General features: G+C 39.7%; 1 protein-coding gene across 1 annotated transcript in view; it reads right to left on the minus strand.

Annotated features, from left to right (window-relative positions):
• ACSS3 (acyl-CoA synthetase short chain family member 3) overlaps positions 1-19,497 on the minus strand; it is a gene marked incomplete at both ends in the record, with an annotated part of 92,839 nt that overhangs the window by 38,982 nt on the left and 34,360 nt on the right. The window contains 3 exons of the mRNA XM_080624119.1: positions 5,879-6,030; positions 18,807-18,902; positions 18,985-19,065. Coding sequence (XP_080480245.1) covers positions 5,879-6,030; positions 18,807-18,902; positions 18,985-19,065 — 329 coding nt within the window. The remainder of the gene's footprint in view (positions 1-5,878; positions 6,031-18,806; positions 18,903-18,984; positions 19,066-19,497) is intronic.

Genomic DNA, 19,497 nt, shown 5'->3' on the forward strand with positions numbered 1-19,497 from the left:
TTGTCAAATATGTCCCTTTGTTAGGACTGCAGCATGCCGCAGCACAGCCAAGATCAATGTCAGTGACATTTCGTCTCAAGTCTTCACAGAGTCCATTATGAATGAAGAAAACTGCTGAACAAAAGACTTGACTCTTGTCATTTAGCAGTGTGTCCTGGGTTTAGCAGTAGCAGTCATTTTTTCTCCTTCTTAGTAGCTGGTGCAGCGCTCTGGTTTCAACTTTTGGCCTGGGAACAGAACTGATAACACCAATGTTTTTAGCTACTGCTCAAATGTTTACCCTGACCAAGGACTTTGTGAGTCTCATGCTCTGCCAGGGAGGAGGGGAAGCCGGGAGGAAGCAGGGACAGGACACCTGACCCAAACTAGCCAAAGAGGTATTCCATACCACAGCACGTCATGCCCAGGATGTAGAACTGAGAGTTCCCAGAAGGGCTGGATCACTGCGGGGTGGGGGCGAGGTGTCGGTCGGTGAGGTGTTGTATTCTTTTCCCTTGTTATTTCTCTTATCATCATTATTATTGGTGGCAGCAGTAGTGATTTGTGTTATACCTTAGTTATTAAACTGTTCTTATCTCAGCCCGTGGGAGTTGCATTCTTTCGATTCTCCTCCCCATCCCTCCAGCAGCGGGGGGAAGAAAGGTCGGGGCGGAGGGAAGGAGACTGCATGGCTGATTTATGGCTGACCGGGTTTAAACCACGACACAGTGGACACAAACACCATTGAGTTTGTAAAACCTGTAGACTTGTGGCCACAAAAAGAGAATTTGTAGACAGGGTGGGCAGAGGCATGTGCAATTTAGAAAAAAAAAAAAAAACAAACCTACAAGATTCATCTATGTAGATGAAATCCTGAAAGTAATTTAGCAAATTATGAGAAAAATCAGAGCAAGTAACTCAAGGGTGTCAGAAATGAGAAAGAAAAATGTAGATATTAGCCTGTCTTACCATAGACCTACAAATACCACTAAGAGGGATCATAAACCTTGACCTCTCATTTAGAACCCCAGACATCCCACAAGGCTGCCCAAATGAAAAAGTATACTTTGAATATTCGCACTCTATTCCTCTTCAGAGGATAAGCATATCCCATGCAAGGCAGCCTTGCACAGTGTAAGAACCAGTGACCTACTCACTGTAGATCCAAGGCAGGAGAGTAAAACTACATCTGAAGACAAGGTAAGTAAAACATGGGATGAAACATCACAAAGTGCAATAAGCCATATACTTTTTTAGTGATGCTTGGCCTAGACTTAAAAAAAACATGATAAGTTGATTGTCTTTTAGATCCATTTACAGGTCCATAGTTAGAATACAGGAAAAGAAACTCCACAAAGAAAGATACTGGGAACTCTAATCACCAACGTAGGGACCACTGCACCAGCTAAATATAACAACCTGAGAATGGTCTTTTCTGCGAACTAAGTAGAAGTAACAATCATAAAGGTAGCCACAAAAGTAACTTTGATACATGAAAATTAACTTACTGCACATCTAGTTACACACTTATGAAAGTCAGAAGACATAAAAAAATGTTACCATGTTGAACTTTAACACACAGATTAAATAATTCAACTTTTTTAATTGCAGAACCCTCCTTTCTGACATCCCAGATGGCTTTGGCTTCTTTCTTGGAATAGAGGGCAGAAGGTCAAATGTATAAGCAGTTTTCATATCAAATAAACATAGTTTTCTGTACTCATAAATATACTACATCATTTTGGTAAACTGCTTTCTGAGCACATCTCCCACATTAGAAGATAATGATTATAATGAGTGTGACCCCAATCAGTATCTTGCACCCAAATGCTTCTTACTGTAAAGCACAAGTCATTGTGCTTTACTGCTTAGCTGATAATTACAGTTAATAGCTAACTGGAAGTAAAAACACAGATAAAAATTTATGATAGAAGAGAACAATATATTGTATAAGAAAACACACAAATACATATTTTGTTAAGTTTTTTAAGACTCATGTCACATGTAGGGCATTCCAGTTAAGCACTGCTCAATTTACATTATGTGGAATATTCTGTAATTAGGCATGTTAAACGCAACATTTCAGCTACGATGTAAACTATCAAATTATTAATTCATTAACTTCATAAATTGCTGAAAAAAATCTGGTAAGTGCCTTTGTTCTAAAAATAGGGCAAGAACTTAAAAGACTTGACAGAAAAGTTAAGACATATGTTATTCCCTGAGCCAAAAGCAGAATTCCTCTCTTCTGAATTGCCATCTTAGTAATCAGATTTAATAATCTGCAGGTTTAAGAGGAGCATTATGTTGCAAGAAAGAGAGGGATTAGCTCTTTGGCAAAGTTATGGCACAAAAACATAAAAAAAGAATATCAAAGTGCCACAAGCCTAACGAAGCATAAGAACTGTGGAATTCTTTCCTCCTATCAAACAGTATAGCAAGAGAGAGATGGCAGCGGTTACAAAATGTCCCTCTGAATTATTTTTCTGACAGTCCACTTAAAACTTCAAAGCAGGTCAATGCACCCGTTCCTGCAATCATCTATCCCTGCAATGCAGTTAATGGAGAAGAAACATCTTAAAGCTTCTCAGTTAAATAAGTATGTCCTAAGCTGTTGTTCTGCAAACCTACATTACTAGCACAAAATTCAGTGCAATCAAGCTTTCAGGCCCTATTCAAGAGCCCAGCAAGTGGACTCGAAGTATCACCTGATACAGGGGACAGATCAAGGTCCCTAATGGCCCTGATGCAATCTAAATTGCTCAGTACAGCATGTACATTTTGGTGTCACTCCAAGCACAAAAAAAAGCCACATCTTCCAACCACTGCCCAAAAGCAAGAGTGTTCACATGGATAATAATCAGAGCTGCACACCTCAAGCCTCCAAGAGGAATGACCATACATGATCTACAGCAGCAGAGAGTTGGGGGTAGCATGCAGAACTGCATAATGTACTTCAATTGTCTTAAATTCTGGGTCTTAGTCACATATCCTCTAGCAGCATATGTGAGATCAATTATATGAGAAGTATTTCACAGTAAAAGTTTTCTTAATTTGCTACTTTAATTTCACATCCTCTTGTTCCCATGTTATGAGACAGAAAATGGGAGTTTCTAATCTACTTGCACAGTTTTCGTGCAGTCTCCTATTTTTTAGTAAAGCAAGTGCATTAATATCTGGTATAAGTTGAACAAGCTAAGATCTCTAGATCCTCTTATATAAAATGGCAGAACATTCGCAATTGACTTAAAGTCATGAAAGCCAAATAGGCCATGGGACACAAACTGCAAATTATCACTGATCACTGGAGCTGTTGCCTCATTCCATGCAAAACTGTCAGTTGACAATCATTTGGAAATCAGACCTAACCAGCTCATAACAATTATATCAATTAAAAGATGAAGTGTGATTCCAAATATGGGAAGAGTTGATGGCTTGATGTTATGGAATTAAGCTTGTAAAGATAGGAACAGATTCTAAAAGCTGAACAGAATATGCTCAGGTACATGAGGGTCATGGAATTTAGATGTTGTTTTTCAAATACAACAGGCACCAACACAATCAGACATGCTTAGCAACACTGTTTTACCAAAACCTGGTCATTTAGATCCTCTAGCAATATATGCTTGAACAGGGCTTTTATCTTATAGTATTATAAATTGAATATCTCTTCTGCTATTAAGCATGAGCAATGCTTAAGATATACATGACACTTTGTGTCAAAGTCAAACAAATTCCAAGATTTTACTCCAATAGCCAACACAGAGTTTGAAGCATACACACTAGAACCTTTGGAAACCTCACATACAATTTTGTGCAGAGGCTAGTGATGCCTCCAACATCAGCTCTTAACAGAATTTATTTAACTTATGCCATTTCAAAAGAACACACATCTGCTTATAATTCAATTTACTCCTGTAAATCAAGTACTCCCTTGTATACCAGAAGCTGTCATTGCCTACCAACTCTGTAGCTTATCAGCAATATTCTTTTTTAACAGAACTTTTTAAAAGTGACATTGACTTTTATCAGTTTTAAATTGAATTTTTTAGGAATTAAATGCTCCATGATGGAAACCTCTTCCGTGACTGCATTCCTGGACATGTGCTTTAGAATCTCTACAGAGTAAGTAAGGATGCATGTCACCTCAGGTATCAGAAACATATCTCATATCAAAGATTCTACACCATATAACAGAGAAGAAAGCATCATAGATCAAGTAAATTAGTTAAAAGTAAGATTGATTTCAAACTGAACCAGACAGAATTCACTTGAGCTTGGATGTGAAAGTCCAGCTAAGTAACACCCAAAAGCAAGGATTTTCCTAAAATGGAAATTTAATCACCTGTTGAACTCCAGTTCTTAACAACTGCACTTACTAGATATTAAATGCTGCACTAGAGAGTTTAGTAAAGAGAAGTCACATACCAGTGGATGACATGGCCCGAAGCTGTGTGAATTATGATACAACTAAATCTGAAGAAAATTGAAAAGTTAATTAACTGTGCATTGAATAGGAATAGGAATGATGAAATACCTCTTTACATTTGGGGCAACCGATATCAACAAGGAGACTCTTATCTGGAATTCTCATTTGGCCAGAAAATGTGACAACTTACAGAGCAAGGTGGCAGATCTTCCATTAAATGAATACTCTAAAGACAGACTAAGTCATTTTAGTCATTGCCTAAAAAAATGCTGAGGAACAGTAATTAAATTTCCTAGTACCCAAACCACTTTCTTGTCAATAAACATCATAGAATAATAGGGTCTCAACTGAGTCTGTCAATTAGGAGAGTCTGTCAATTCCCCTCAGTTAGGGTCTCAAATCAGCTTGTGTTCTATTTCAAGGAAGAGTAAGGATGAATAACACTCAAAACAGATGGAAGAAAGTAATGATGAACTTGTAATGAATAACTCAGGAATAAATCCAGCTAACTAATAAATAAAACTTTCCTGAACAATTAAGAATGTGGAGGTCTAATGAAGCTACATGGCTTTTCATCTTCCCCTTCTCTTTGGACATGTGTGATAAAAGATGTTTTTATGACTGAATGCTGCCTATACAGTCTGACACAGTCCTTCTTTGATGCTGAGCAAATTATTCAGCTGCAAGATTAGATGAGGTCCAAAATCACGTTTCATTTTTAGATTATTTTCTGTGTAAGATACAGAAACTTGGTCTGTAGAAGTACTAAACATTCACAGATGAAAGTCAATGTAACAGACACTTCATTAATATAATGCTAATAATGCATTTTTCAACCATATAATGCTAAGAACTCCGAAACATTGGTAGTTCAGTGGCTCAGATTGGATATTCAAAATAGAAGACTTTGACCTTAATCTCTCTGTGCCTCAGCTTCCCATCTGCAAAATACAGATAAAACCACTCATCTCACAGGGGATTTGTGAGGATAAACTCAGTCAAAGCATGCTGATAGTATAGTGATAAACACCTTAAAAATAGTACAAGATAGCACATAACCATAAACAGTAACTTAATTATGGGGAGATAAACAAAACATTGATGAGCTGCTGTTAAACAAATACTAAATATCCTGTGCACTCAATAAAATGAGAGGTCATGTGGGAAAACAGTACAGGATCATGTAATCCAAGACTGTATTACAGGGTATATGCACAGTGGAGTAAAACTAAGGTTGAACAAGCAATCTTAACTCAGTAAGAGCTCTTAAGAGTCATAAACTTCTAAACAGCTTTCATCTCCTCTGAACTATCAATATAAATTTACAAGCAAATACCTGTACACCTAGACTATCAAGAATACATTTAAATTATGCTATACGGAGGTGGGCAAACCCCCAGACACTCTGCTATTCTTAGTTCATCCCGCCTGTTTCTGGAAGAAACTACTTCCAGTGTATCCTTAGTTCACCTTTTCAGAGAGTACTGCTTTCCCAAGGCTGCCTCAGGGTCCTGCTGACGGATTGCTCTAATTGCAGTTGGTGAAGTAAAGGCGGCAGCTACTTCATGCTCTGCTAGCACACGGAAATAGGCACCAGCATCTGGCGTTCCCACAGGCTTCCCCTATGGAGAGAATAATTTAAAATGTCACAGGATAAAAATACTTCATGATTCCTTGACAGTTCAAAGCTTGAACACGTAACAGTAGTGGTAGCACTGCAATAGAAGTAATTCCTAGTAGGACTTTAAAGAAGATTTTGTTAAAAATAATAATACTGTGACCATATTCACTTGTAGAAATAAGTTCACAAGCTTTGGGCACAACCTCTTCCATGAACACAGCACACACTAGCCGCTATTTAGAAAAACAGGACAAACAGACACATGAATGAAAAAGCAGCCACAAACAGCTGCTACTACACTGGCAGCAAAGGGAGCAATGTCTACATTTACCCTTATTGTGAAGCAACCTCTAAAACACCCAGAGATCCATTGAACTAGGGGCCTGTGGACACAGTGGCACTGCAGCTACATCCTCATGCACAGGCCTAAGGGACTTTTTCTTCTCTGGAAGTTTCCTCTCAATTCTAGGAATGTTCCCCATTTAGCTGCTTATAACTGGCTTCTTGAAACCTTTGTGCTGCTACCCTACATGAAGCCTGGAGAGATACTGAAGACACCTTTCTCGTTTAGTGTGCTACCAGACTGCAGTCTTGTTTGTGGTTGGGCTTTTTAGTTTTTAAATTACTGGGTTTTTTAAAACAACATTTTCTTGAGCTAAGGGGCATAGTCAAGAGAGCTCTAAACAGAAGTAATCAGATGTGACAAATTGTCCAACAGTAAGTAATAATAAAATACTTTTCTGTGGTGCCGTAAATATGAAAAGCAGTTGGCACAGGATCATATAATCACAGTCCTACTGTTTGTAATCACTGCAGTACATGAACTGCTCCATACATGTTCTGAAACTATGAAAAGATGATGTTAATGTGGAATGAGTTTTAGCTCTACAGGTACTGCCATAACCTTTTCAACTAGAAAGGCCACACTTGAAGGATGAACTTTGACAGAGCACACACGTTAAGAGAGACATACACTTTCTATACTGCAAACACAACTTTGTTAATGCTTTATTCAAGAAGCCACAGACATGGAGAAAGTTTCACTACTGAAAAGTCACCATCTTTCAGCAGCTTACCCATCACAAGACAAATTCATACCTTCACCGCCCTTGTGTAAATGCAAATTTGGAATCGAAAGATTAACATGTCCAGCGGAAAAGAAACAGCATATGAAACTCTAATACTTTTCATCTTACCAAGACACAAAAGGAAGAGAGAGTCATTTGAATACCTTGAATAATGTGCTAAATTCAGTATTTTTATTCTGACGATAAGGTGCTAGTAACACAATAATACCTTTATGAAAATACACACTAATCAAGTTAGTTGACCCATACCAACAGAAAAATCGGCAAGCTGTCTGTGATGCAGGCTCATGGGAATTCACCCCCTTCCCTCTCTTCTATCTGCCCTCCCCACTGCAATCTTCCCCACACTTGCTCTGCATCCAGCTGTGCCTGAACACTGGCAAGAGCACTGATAAACCATTTGGCAGATTTAAAGAATGCAGCATGCCTGAGGTGAGATATGTACCATTGACTTTGGAGCCCTATGGTGAAATACTGCTGGTGAGAGGACACTGGATCACAGCAAAATGAAACAAAATGAAACAAAACAATTATGTTTTTTTAAGGATGGAGCAGGCAGTGAGAAGCAAATTAACATAAAATAAACAAAAGAAACAGTTCCCAGCCCAAGTAGTAGGGAGGAGTATCATCAATGCAAAAAAATTCCTTTTGCTAATAGCCTATACAAATTATGAAAAAGAAATGCAAAAGAATGCTTTTTGCCTACCGAAGCATCATCCTTGCAGGCTTCTTCACCACAACTTTCATGTGCTCATCAATATTTGTACATGAACCTATTTATTCAAGTTGGATGTTCACTATACCTGCAGATCTGTAAACATCTGGTCAGGAGCTCAAGCCCACATCACTAACTAATGTTAAATAAAATAAATGGTCTCAGACTGAAAAATTCCAGATTTCCATAAACTTCTCATATTAATGAATTATGTAATTGAACTGGTATCAATCATCTTGCACAGCAAATAAACCTAGCTGTGAAGCAATCGTAAATTGGTCAGTCTGCCAGTAATAATGAAGGGTTTATTTTTAACCAAGTGGAAATGTCCAGAGCCCATAAAGGGGCTGCGTCTGGCCCTCATCATGCCCACTCCCTGATAGGGGCTTGGCTGCCAGTGCTCAAGGCCAGGTTTACTAGGGTGCAGCTGTGTAACCTTGGATAAGATCATCAGGAAAACAGCAGCTGTCAGAAGAGCTGAAAGTAGCTTCCCCTTCCTTGAGAGGCAGGCAACTTATGCTTGAGACCCTCACCCTTGATCCTTGATCAAGCTACACTGCAGCTGAGACCGTGCCGCACACTTCCAGAATGCCCAAGCTCAAACCTGAGCCTGAGCCCATCTTCAACGCAAACAACTAAGCCTTCAGTAGTACGTGGGTAGGCATGCAGGGATGTGACAGGTTGATATTTATATGTCATACATAAGCTACAGCAGCTTTGGTTTGGAGAAATACCATCCTCAAAATATAGGAGAAAAACAAATAAAACACAAACAGCGGAAGGAAAGGAAGAGACATTTCATCTGACAGATGATAGGAAATAATACCCAAAGAATAAGATGACACTTCAAATACTCATGTAGGGAAGAAAAAAAAAAATTGCCCATTTGTAACATATTCTTACTGATTCTGCAGAAAAACTTCCCTGTTGCCTCGGCAGCTGTTCAGAGTTTAGCAAATGCATAAACAAAAACCTACATGAGCAAAACAAATCTGAGACAGTGCAAATTTGTTTCAGAGCCCAAAAAACTACAAATAAAATTGCCAGAGAGTTATCATTTATTATACAAAAATCGTAAGAAGTATTGCAAGATGCCATGAGAGGCTTATTACCATATGCAATTCTGATTATTAAAAAGTTAGCAATATAAACAAGGCACAGGGTAATTGAATTCACAATGTGTTGACAGATTGCTGAGTCAGTTGGGGACTACAAGCAAGTGAGATGCTTCCACTGGATTTCTGCGGGGAGTAGTTAAGACCTGTTGCTATTCAGTATTTGCATCAATATTGCAATATTTGCAGTAATATCTGTGATTAGGAGGAACCAAGGGCATGGTAAACAAAAACAAGACAGTCAGAAAGAGTGATCTGCCTCAACTGATTTAAAAAAAGAAGAGTAAAAACAGAGATCTGTTGCATCAGCTAAGAGGATTTAAGTAGAAAAGGCTTTATTTTAATAACCTACCAAGAGACTCTGAGACAGGTAGATAGGAACATCTTTCTGGAAGTACCTAGATTTAGCATTTATCAGATGTCAACCAGCTGAGCAGCCATCCTGAGGCAGAATGTGTTGACGTATAATACATGATTATGAAAGAAGTTTCATAGTCAGGCAGCAAGAATGATCAAGGGGATAGAAAAGTTCTATGGAGAAAATCAGAAGTCACTGGGATGAATTACTTGAGGAAAGACATATAAGAGGAGCTACAATAAAATAACCGCAATGCAGCAATGCCCATTCTGTCTGATCCCTAACAAAGGGCTCTTCAATTAAGGATGAATTCAAAATTATAAAGAGGAAATTCTCTCTGCATAGCTAATATTGTACATGGAACTCACTGCCACTAAAACCTGCTGATGCCAAAGCACGCTCAAAATCCTGTCATATCAGGATTCAAAAAAGTATGTTCATATAAACACTCATTCTTCTGCTGCTGACCCTGCTGCCAAACCAAACCTCCACTAGGGACTTGAGATGATACATCCTACAGAATTTGCTCCACAAATAAAATCAGTATGGATGATGGCAGAAAGATCACAAAACTGGCAAACTTCAGAGACAGTGCTTGCTTTGTTAGCTGACAATAATGGCTGTAAGGAAGGCTGGATGCCTCCAAAAACTGGGCCAAATGAAACTAATTTGAAGCTTATCACTGCTGTGTACCCTGAAGATTTGCTGCAACAGCAGGCACTGGGCAGACCCCAGTGAGCGTGGTGAGGGTGGTTGCATGAGCATTTGACACAGTCTCCCACAGCATCCTCATAGCTAAACTGAGGAAGTGTGGCCTGGATGATCAGGTAGTGAGGTGGACCACGAACTGGCTGAAGGACAGAAGCCAGAGAGTTGTAGTCTATGGGGCGGAGTCTAGTTGGAGGCCTGTATCTAGTGGAGTGCCTCAACGGTCAGTATTGGGACCAGTATTATTTAATATATTCATCAATGATTTAGATGAGGGAATTGAGTGTACTATCAGCAAGTTTGCTGATGACACTAAGCTGAGAGGAGTGGCTGACACGCCAGAAGGCTGTGCTGCCATCCAGCGGGACCTGGACAGGCTGGAGAGCTGGGCAGGGAGTAACTTGATGAAATATAACAAGGGAAAGTGTAGAGTCCTGCATCTGGGCAGGAACAACCCCAGGTTCCAGTATAGGTTGGGGAACGACCTGTTAGAGAGCAGTGTAGGGGAGAGGGACCTGGGGGTCCTAGTGGACGGCAGGATGACCATGAGCCAACACTGTGCCCTTGTGGCCAAGAAGGCCAATGGCATCCTGGGGTGTATTAGAAGGGGGGTGGTCAGTAGGTCGAGAGAGGTCCTCCTCCCCCTCTACTCTGCCCTGGTGAGACCGCATCTGGAATATTGTGTCCAGTTCTGGGCCCCTCAGTTCAAGAACGACAGGGACCTGCTGGAGAGAGTCCAGCGCAGGGCGACAAAGATGATTAAGGGAGTGGAGCATCTCCCTTATGAGGAAAGGCTGAGGGAGCTGGGTCTCTATAGTTTGGAGAAGAGGAGACTGAGGGGTGACCTTATTAGTGTATATAAATATATAAAGGGGGAGTGTCACGAGGATGGAGCCAGGCTCTTCTCAGTGGCAAACAATCATAGGACAAGGGGTAATGGGTACAAACTGGAACACAAGAGGTTCCACTTAAACTTGAGAAGAAACTTCTTCTCAGTGAGGGTGACGGAACACTGGAACAGGCTGCCCAGGGAGGTTGTGGAGTCTCCTTCTCTGGAGACATTCAAAACCTGCTTGGACACATTCCTGTGTAACCTCATCTAGGTGTTCCTGCTCCGGCAGGGGGATTGGACTAGATGATCTTTTGAGGTCCCTTCCAATCTCTAGCATACTGTGATACTGTGAACGTCTTGAAATAGCACAGTGTGGGACAGTAGCTCCTCCTCTGTCCTAGACCACTCAAATGAAGTCCTTAATGAATGGCTCCTTGGCAAGTGTGGGCATCTTTTTCATTATCTTAGCTCCAATTTGAAGTCCTAAGCACTGGAACTACAATGCTGCCTTTTTCCTGACATCACAGGACCACAGGTAGTAGCTAGATTTTCTCTTCATGCTGCCCTGTTGCTTTACAGCTTGTGATCCCATTAGCAAGAACAACCCAGAGTGGGCTGTGAGACTTCAAGTAGCTTATTTATAGCTGAAATGTGTCATGCCTTGAAGAAAAACAGTCCAGGACAGATTATACATTCAAAACAAAACAAAACAAAAAAAAAAAAAAACCAAACCAAACAACGAAAACCAACAAACCTTGCTGCATTCAGAAGAATCCATCACTGTTTTCACATTCCTGACAATGCTATTACAGCAAGTAAAAACTGAAAGCACAGTTTCCATAGCAATTGTTAAAATGACAAGTTGTCACCTACTAAGTAATTTAAAAATAAACAAATTACTTTAAGAAGTGAGGATATGAAGTCAGCACAATTTATATTCAATGGTGGTTGTCCCTAGGCAAAAGGGATGAGGTGTTCTTTCTCCTAAACAGCATATTGACACTTCCTAACCCAAAACCTATAGACAATCATTTAGGAAACTGACTACAAATTTATAAATATTCAGTTAAGAGAGTCTTCTGAGCAAAGGAAAAATTATACACTATTCTGTTTGTAAATATTATTTCTAACCCTCTAAAAGACTACACTGATGACACATCTTCAGACGCTCATGAACATTCTCTGAAGACTTGCTTGGTGGTACCCCAGAGAAAGAAAAAGCGGAATTATACTGTTTAATAATGCTCTCACCAAGAGCAAAAATCATGCAAACAAAGCAGACCTGTAGGTCAAACAGATATTAACTCTGATTTTTCTTTAACACTTTTAAAGAAATAGGGTTTTTACTCTATTGATTTTCCCAAACCAACACATTTTAAATGTAGAGGTCCCTTTATAATGACAATAATCATCTTGATCCCCACGCATTTGCCCAGAGATAAAACTTCACTGTAAGACAACTATGTAGCAGAGACTGCTTAAGGAATTCATCACTTTCCTCACCATTCCTCGTCTTACCCTGCACTTGCTAGAATGAAAACCTTTTCATTGAAGTGATTCTGCCAATTCATGCAACGATTTTAAGGTGGCCTTGTGTATCAGTGGTCAAAAAGAGGTACTGTAAAACTATCAAATTCTTTTCCTTATCTCCAAGAAAGTGCCATTTTTCTCACACTCCTAAACTAGTGTAGTGGTGATAAACTAATCTCCCTTTGGAATGAAGAATCTAATTAACATCTATTAAGTGTTCAAACATTAATTAGACTATAGTAATTTAATACTCAAGCTAATATATTTGATTCTATAAATGTGTATTTCTGCTACTGCATGAAATTTTCGCTCTTTGTTATCGAGAATATCAGAGAAGTCAACCTCAGTGGTCCCTAGCCCTAAAATAAAATGAATTTAATGGGAAATCACTGGGGTTTTGCCAGACAGACTAGAAAATTGAACTCTTCTATAACAGAATTAAACTTGAAAAGGAATAAAAACTATTTTCTATAATTATTTTACTATTTCACTTCTATTTTTCTAGTGAAACTCATTTATAACTGCAGTTCTCTGTTTAATTACCCACAGAGATCCTGAAGCCACTGAGGCCCGCCAAAAAACATACTAGAACTATACTGAGCACCTAGAGATGAAATAAAGATGAAGATGGGGGTTGAAAAGTATCCAGTGTAAGGTAAATTGGCCAAGTTATAAAATCAGCCTAGAAAAGAACTCAATTTCTTTCTTCCCCAAATTTCAGTTTAACTCAAACATTTAGTATCAATACATTCAGAACAGGAGGAAAAAGAGATTACTACCTACATAGGTATACTTACACACCCTATAGGCTTACCTTTATGAACACCCACCTGCATATGCACATGTATGATACACTGACACTGTAAGGAGCAGCTCTTAGCAGCATATGCTGAGATTTCTCACACTCCTACAAGTAAGAATTCAGTCTACGAAGTCTTTAGTCAAAACAGTTGACAGTCTACTATTTCATGCTGCAAAACAAGCAGTGACCCTAACTAGAGGACTATTATATACTGGAGAGTTAACAACAGATGTAGGTAACAGATGTAAGTAACAGATGACCTGAGAAGGTACAGCCCTGTGCTGTCCTTGTCCCTCTCTTAGTTTTGCCCACAGATCTATTCTGTGTGAGTAAATCCAAGCAAAGAAAGAAAGATTTTTAACTTGTGTTGAGGCCATACACCAGAAAATTCATGTCACATATTGGTCCATACTATTCAACACAAAATGTCATCAACTATAAGATCAGCAAATAGATATTCTTTTCCTAGAGTATATTTCTGCTTTATAAATCTCAAACAGACTTATTAATTCTGATTACCTATACAAATAATTTAATTTGCTGGTAAAGCAGATTCAAGATTGAAGGATGGCATGTTAGTACTTAATTAAATATAGCTTACAGAAATGCCCACACATCCTCTTAACCTTTCATTTCTAGGCAAAAGAACAAGGTCAAAATAAGTAGCAGGGTGTTTTTGCTTAACGATACTGAATTTCCAAAGATTTCACATGGTCTTTACATACTATAAAGATGTAACAGCAAAGAGATGTAACAGCAACGATTGTTACCAACCTGACAGGAGAAGGACAAAAGGACTTCTGTGGGATTTAAGTGCAGCACACAAATTGTTCTTCCTCACCTTTTCACCTCAGGAAAAAGCAGGTGAGAAAAGCACATTGAATACTTCAGTATGCAAAGCCATGCATACTTCAGTGAGTTTTTTGGAGCCAAATCTTGTTTCTTTTGTTCACAGTGATCTCTTCTGCCACCACAATAATGCAGAAAAGAGTATCCAGACACTGTTTCTCTTCTTCACAAGAAAAATCGTCTTTTTATATACAATACAAACATCATTGCAGTGACCACTTTATTTCATCAGTAGTTAACTAAGCGCCTACATGACGTAACTCAAGATATTAAAATCAATCCCCATATTATTTAGTGAACTTTTAGGAGTTCTCACAGATATATTTATGCTCGCTCTACATAAAGGAACACCACACAGGAAGAATCCAGTAAGCATGACCTCTGGAACGAGAAAAAGGTATAGGACAGGTGCACAGAATGTACACATATACTACAAACCATCACAAAACCACCTCTGCATCTGCAGTTATTTGCAATTTCAGATACACAGTGTATACAGTGCTAGTTCTTCTGGACATTTTTATCCATCTATACAAATTATGTACTTGAACATATGAACTGTGATAAATTTACTGCACTCCCTTTTCCACATAAAGATATATTTAGTTACTGAGGAATCCTTTCTGCAAAAGAGTCTACCTCATGAGTTTAACATAATTCACTTACCTGTTCCTCTTGAATTCTGCCTTTTCTTCTTTTCCTAGGATTTTGGCTACTGCTTTTAAACAAATGCCTTCCTCCTTTTCTGATTACTTTTAAATTGCAGTGTCCTACAAATCACCTTGCTTCCTAATGTCCTTCAGAACTTGTATGTACACTAAGAACCAACCACCACTCCTGCAATCCAAGCTGACACTTGTCATTGACTCAAAAGCTTTCAAAAGTACCACAGTGAGCTGATTTGCAAAGTCATAGAAGCAAGCATATTCCACCAGATTAGCACATCAGAAACTCGTCAAAAAAAAAAGAGCCACATATATGCAATACTCAGACAAATGGCTCATTTTATTGCCATAGTTGCACTGCAGATACTCTCTGCATCATGTATTTCAGTAACACATTCATTGCAACCTTTAATGCTGAAAGTAAGCAGGCCAGTAAACTTTACCTGGACAGAAGGTACAATGAGATTCAAAGTAAGAATAGCCATATGTTTAAGTTTTCTCCAGCTGCTGCAATCATTGGCTGGGAGCACAAAGGCATGTAAGCTTCTCTGTCCTAGCTGTTTACAGAAAACTTGTGCTTGTTGATGTCCTGAATTTGGAAGGTACTGGAAACACTTCCAAAGTGTCTGTCCCACACAGCCCAGTGTCCTTCAGATGACCAAATGTACATTGCAGTTCCATTATGAATTTGGTAAAAGCACAATTATATTAGGCCTGTGCTGCAGAGTGTACCTTATGGTGTGAGGTACAACGGCACACAGTGTCTCCCATGATGCTCACTGGAATTTCACATCCTGTCCCCTCTTGGCAAAAAGGCACTGGAATATGTTTTGGTTCTGTGACCAGAGATATGGAAGATAAGGGATACAGAAACATTACGGCAGAGTTTACTGGCGATGTGTGAACTGACATGCTCCTGTCACCTGCATAAAACAGATGAAAGGGACAGTGTGACACTTTCTAGGAGAGAAGTCCCTTCAGTCAAAGGAGCAAAGATCTGTAGGATAGTTTTCAATCAGAAAATTCAGAGCTGCATTTTCAGTCCAGTGAGCAAGGCTAAGTCTAGTCTAAAATAAACCTCAAATGACATGTAGAATCATAGAATAGTTAGGGTTGGAAAGGACCTTAAGATCATCAAGTTCCAACCCCCCTGCCATGGGCAGGGACACCTCACACTAAACCATGTCACCCAAGGCTCTGTCCAGCCTGGACCTGAACATCGTCAGGGATGGAGCATTCACAACTTCCTTGGGTAACTCATTCCATTGCCTCACCACCCTAACAGCAAAGAATTTCTTCCTTATCTAAATTTCCCCTGTGTAAGTTTTAACCCATTACCCCTTGTCCTATCACTACAGTCTCTAATGAAGAGTCCCTCCCCGCCATCCCTGTAGGCCCCCTTCAGATACTGGAAGGCTGCTATGAGGTCTCCACGCAGCCTTCTCTTCTCCAGGCTCAACAGCCCCAACTTTCTCAGCCTATCTTCATAGGGGAGGTGCTCCAGTCCCCTGATCATCCTCGTGGCCCTCCTCTGGACTTGCTCCAACAGTTCCATGTCCTTTTTATGTTGAGGACACCACAACTGTACACAATACTCCAAGAGCAGAGGGGCAGGATCACCTCCTTCAACCTGCTGGTCACGCTCCTTTTGATGCAGCCCAGGATATGGTTGGCTTTCTGGGCTGTGAGCACACACTGCTGGCTCATGTTCATTTTCTCATCAACCAACACCCCCAAGTCCTCCGCAGGGCTGCTCTGAATCTTTTCTCTGCCCAACCTGTAGCTGTGCCTGTAACTGTAATAGAAGAGGGGTCCACTTTTAGTTTGAACCATCTGTGAGGACATCTTTGAGACCTTCCTTCAGACTGAAATACCAAGTGTAGATTCCACAGTACCTGTATGCACAGGTCTGCTTTCTCTGTGAGGCATCCAGCAATCCACTTGTGTCAGGACCTTGTATGATCCTTCCCTGAAGACAATCATCAGTCCACTGAGCATTCAGGAGTGCATGCAGTGGGATGGGAGGAATACCACTGGTCATCAAAATCCTTCAATCCGGTAAATGTTATACAATGATTAAAAAGAAGTGCTAACCAGTACTTCTCTCTCTCCTCAGTTTTCCCCTCCACCACACTTGTGTGCTTCACATACTCCCTTGCTGCATTCTATCCATTTGTTTTGGGTAAACCTGGCTAATTCAACCATGCCTTACCCTACCTGTAGTGCCCTTCCCTTTACAACATCTGTGGAGTGACTTGGGGCAGAAGAGATAATATATTGCCAACAACCACTACATTAACTACTGCATTTCAAAGAAATTGGTATCATTCTAAATGGTATTTGCTGTGCAAGTGCAGGGCAGGAACAGTGGCAAAACTTCTGCCGTAGCTTTCTCTGCAATGTCATTCACATGTCTAAAATCACTCTGGGAACCAAATCAATCAGAGGACTTATTTCAGAACTGCACTACTGCTGTGATTTGAGATATTATGTAGCTGTCCCCCTAATAACTGCTGCTTTTCTGGACTTGAGGATTCTTGACCCACTTCAAGAGGCATCTTGTGCTTGTGAGAATCTCTCTTCTAAGTTTATAAAGAGAGTGAACTTTGAGAAGTAAAGTATACCTTTAACTTCCAAAACAGGATGCAGCAAGCCCATTATGTAGTGTCTGATGTAGGGGCTTCTAAACAATTTTGGAGGCAACCTTACCTTACTACAACTGTCCATTCTTCTTCAGTATCCCCAGGCTTAAGAAACTTATTTACTCGAATTTCAGGCACAATCCCAGCATCAGCACCCATCAACAGTAGTGTTTGAGTTTGTAACAGTGAAACACATCTCAACCTTTCAGTTATACTATGGTCATCTTTAGTTATGTGGTATAATAGCAGGAAGATGGAGAAAGTTCCATCATGATATCCATTTTCTTATGCGGAACTTTTGCACCTATGATGGTCTGTAAAACAGTATGTTTCCACAATGCCATGCTGACTCCCCTGCTCCAGAAGCACTAGGTACAGATGGTGCTCTACCAATTGCTATATTCACAGCATCATCAAAGATTGTTTCCCAAGCTTTTTATGTCCTCAGAATCCCGTATGTTCGTTATACTTCTGCAGATACTGTACGCTATGAGTCACCACTGGATTTCCCTTAATGGTTCACAAGTTTCTAATTACCACTACAACTCAACAGAGGTGATCAACATGCCATGATGGCAGAATTACAACTACTTCTGCCTCTGGAATCACTGAAAAACACAGAACAATTCCTAGGGGGACATCATGCTGCACAGTGTCAGAGAAGTTGAGATATACCCAGAATGAATGCAGACGACCAAGCCTCAGCATGCTTGAAAGCTAACAATGTCAGTGCTTTTACATAAAATGTCTTTCACTGTCACTGATGGGTACTGGATTTACTTCCTAAAGAGTAAAGAAGATGGTTCAAGCAATATTGTATCTCCTTGCCTGGCGATTAGAGAATCAACAATGACTTCTGAAAAAAATAACAACGTAAGGCAGTATGATTGGTTTTTTGAGCACAGAAGTTAGGATGCAGCAGGCCACTCTAGTTGGACTGCTTTACTCTCCACCCCACTGAGTTTCATGCCCAAAGGAGAAGGACCAAGTCCTGAATGTCATCTGAGTCTTGACTCAGGTGCCTTGAGTGGTAGAAAGAAAAAAGAAGAGAGTCTTCTTAGAAGTTCTGGTTCTAACCATAGAGCCCCCAGTTGCCTCCAGCTCAGGTCCAGTAAGAATCTGTCATCTCCAGATATTCAAAACACAACATACTCTCCTAGATCCACAATAAAGGTAGTCTAATGGCCTCTGGCTGAAGCATCAGCAACACAGGTACTCTCCACCACCTGCCATTTCTGGGTCTGTTGTTTCGGAATTCCTTGTCCTCCTGACCATCACCAGTCACACAGATGAAGTAGAAAAGTTTGAAGCATAATGAGGAAGTAAGTTTTCCTTAAGAATTGCTGTAATAGACAGGAGAGTATAAGCACTGAAGATATACACACAATTAAAAAATACGGGGCATGAAGAATAGAAAGGTGTAAACAGGATCATTGACTGGAGGAGATGCTGTCTTTTGAGAATGGATCATACCTCATACAAAACTGTCGTATTCCCATGAAGGAGAGGCCCATAGCAAACATATGAATGACCAACAACCCAGCCTAAATCAGAAGCTGCCCACCACACCTAAAGTGAGAGGAAAAAAAAAAAAGTGAGGAGTTTTTACGAGAAGTTCAAAAACATTTACATGACATTTAAACAGAATTACCTCACCAGGTTTCAGTCCATATATAGCTGACATTGTCCAGTTCAGCATAACTGCATAGCCACCTGTTGGCCTGACAACACCCTAAATGAAAAATTTGAATATTTAAGATCATTTGAAGGATGCAATGATATTCCTGTCTTCTATTAAATTTTAGGCTTTTAGCAGCAACACATTTAAAGTTGCATAGATTCAATAATTCTCATTTAAGGAAAGGATCCATTCCAACAAGTATATGCTTGTGCTAGCATTCCTACTCAAGAACGCTTCAGAAAACAAACAAACAAATAAGCAAACATACAACAAAACAAACATAAAAACCCAACCCAAGGTCTAGATGATAATAGTTTTCAGAAGATAACTAACAAAACTAGAATTCTCTCATTAAAATTGGATATACAAATATTTAGTCAACTACTTGACAATCTTCATCTTATAAGCATGATTTGTCAAAGGTACCTGTCTTTTTCTCTGGACAGACAACACAGTGAAGTAAATTTCTGAGAACTTTTATCT

The sequence above is a fragment of the Psittacula echo genome, assembly GCF_963264785.1.
Source record: "Psittacula echo genome assembly, chromosome: 1".
NCBI classification, from domain to species: domain Eukaryota; kingdom Metazoa; phylum Chordata; class Aves; order Psittaciformes; family Psittacidae; genus Psittacula; species Psittacula echo.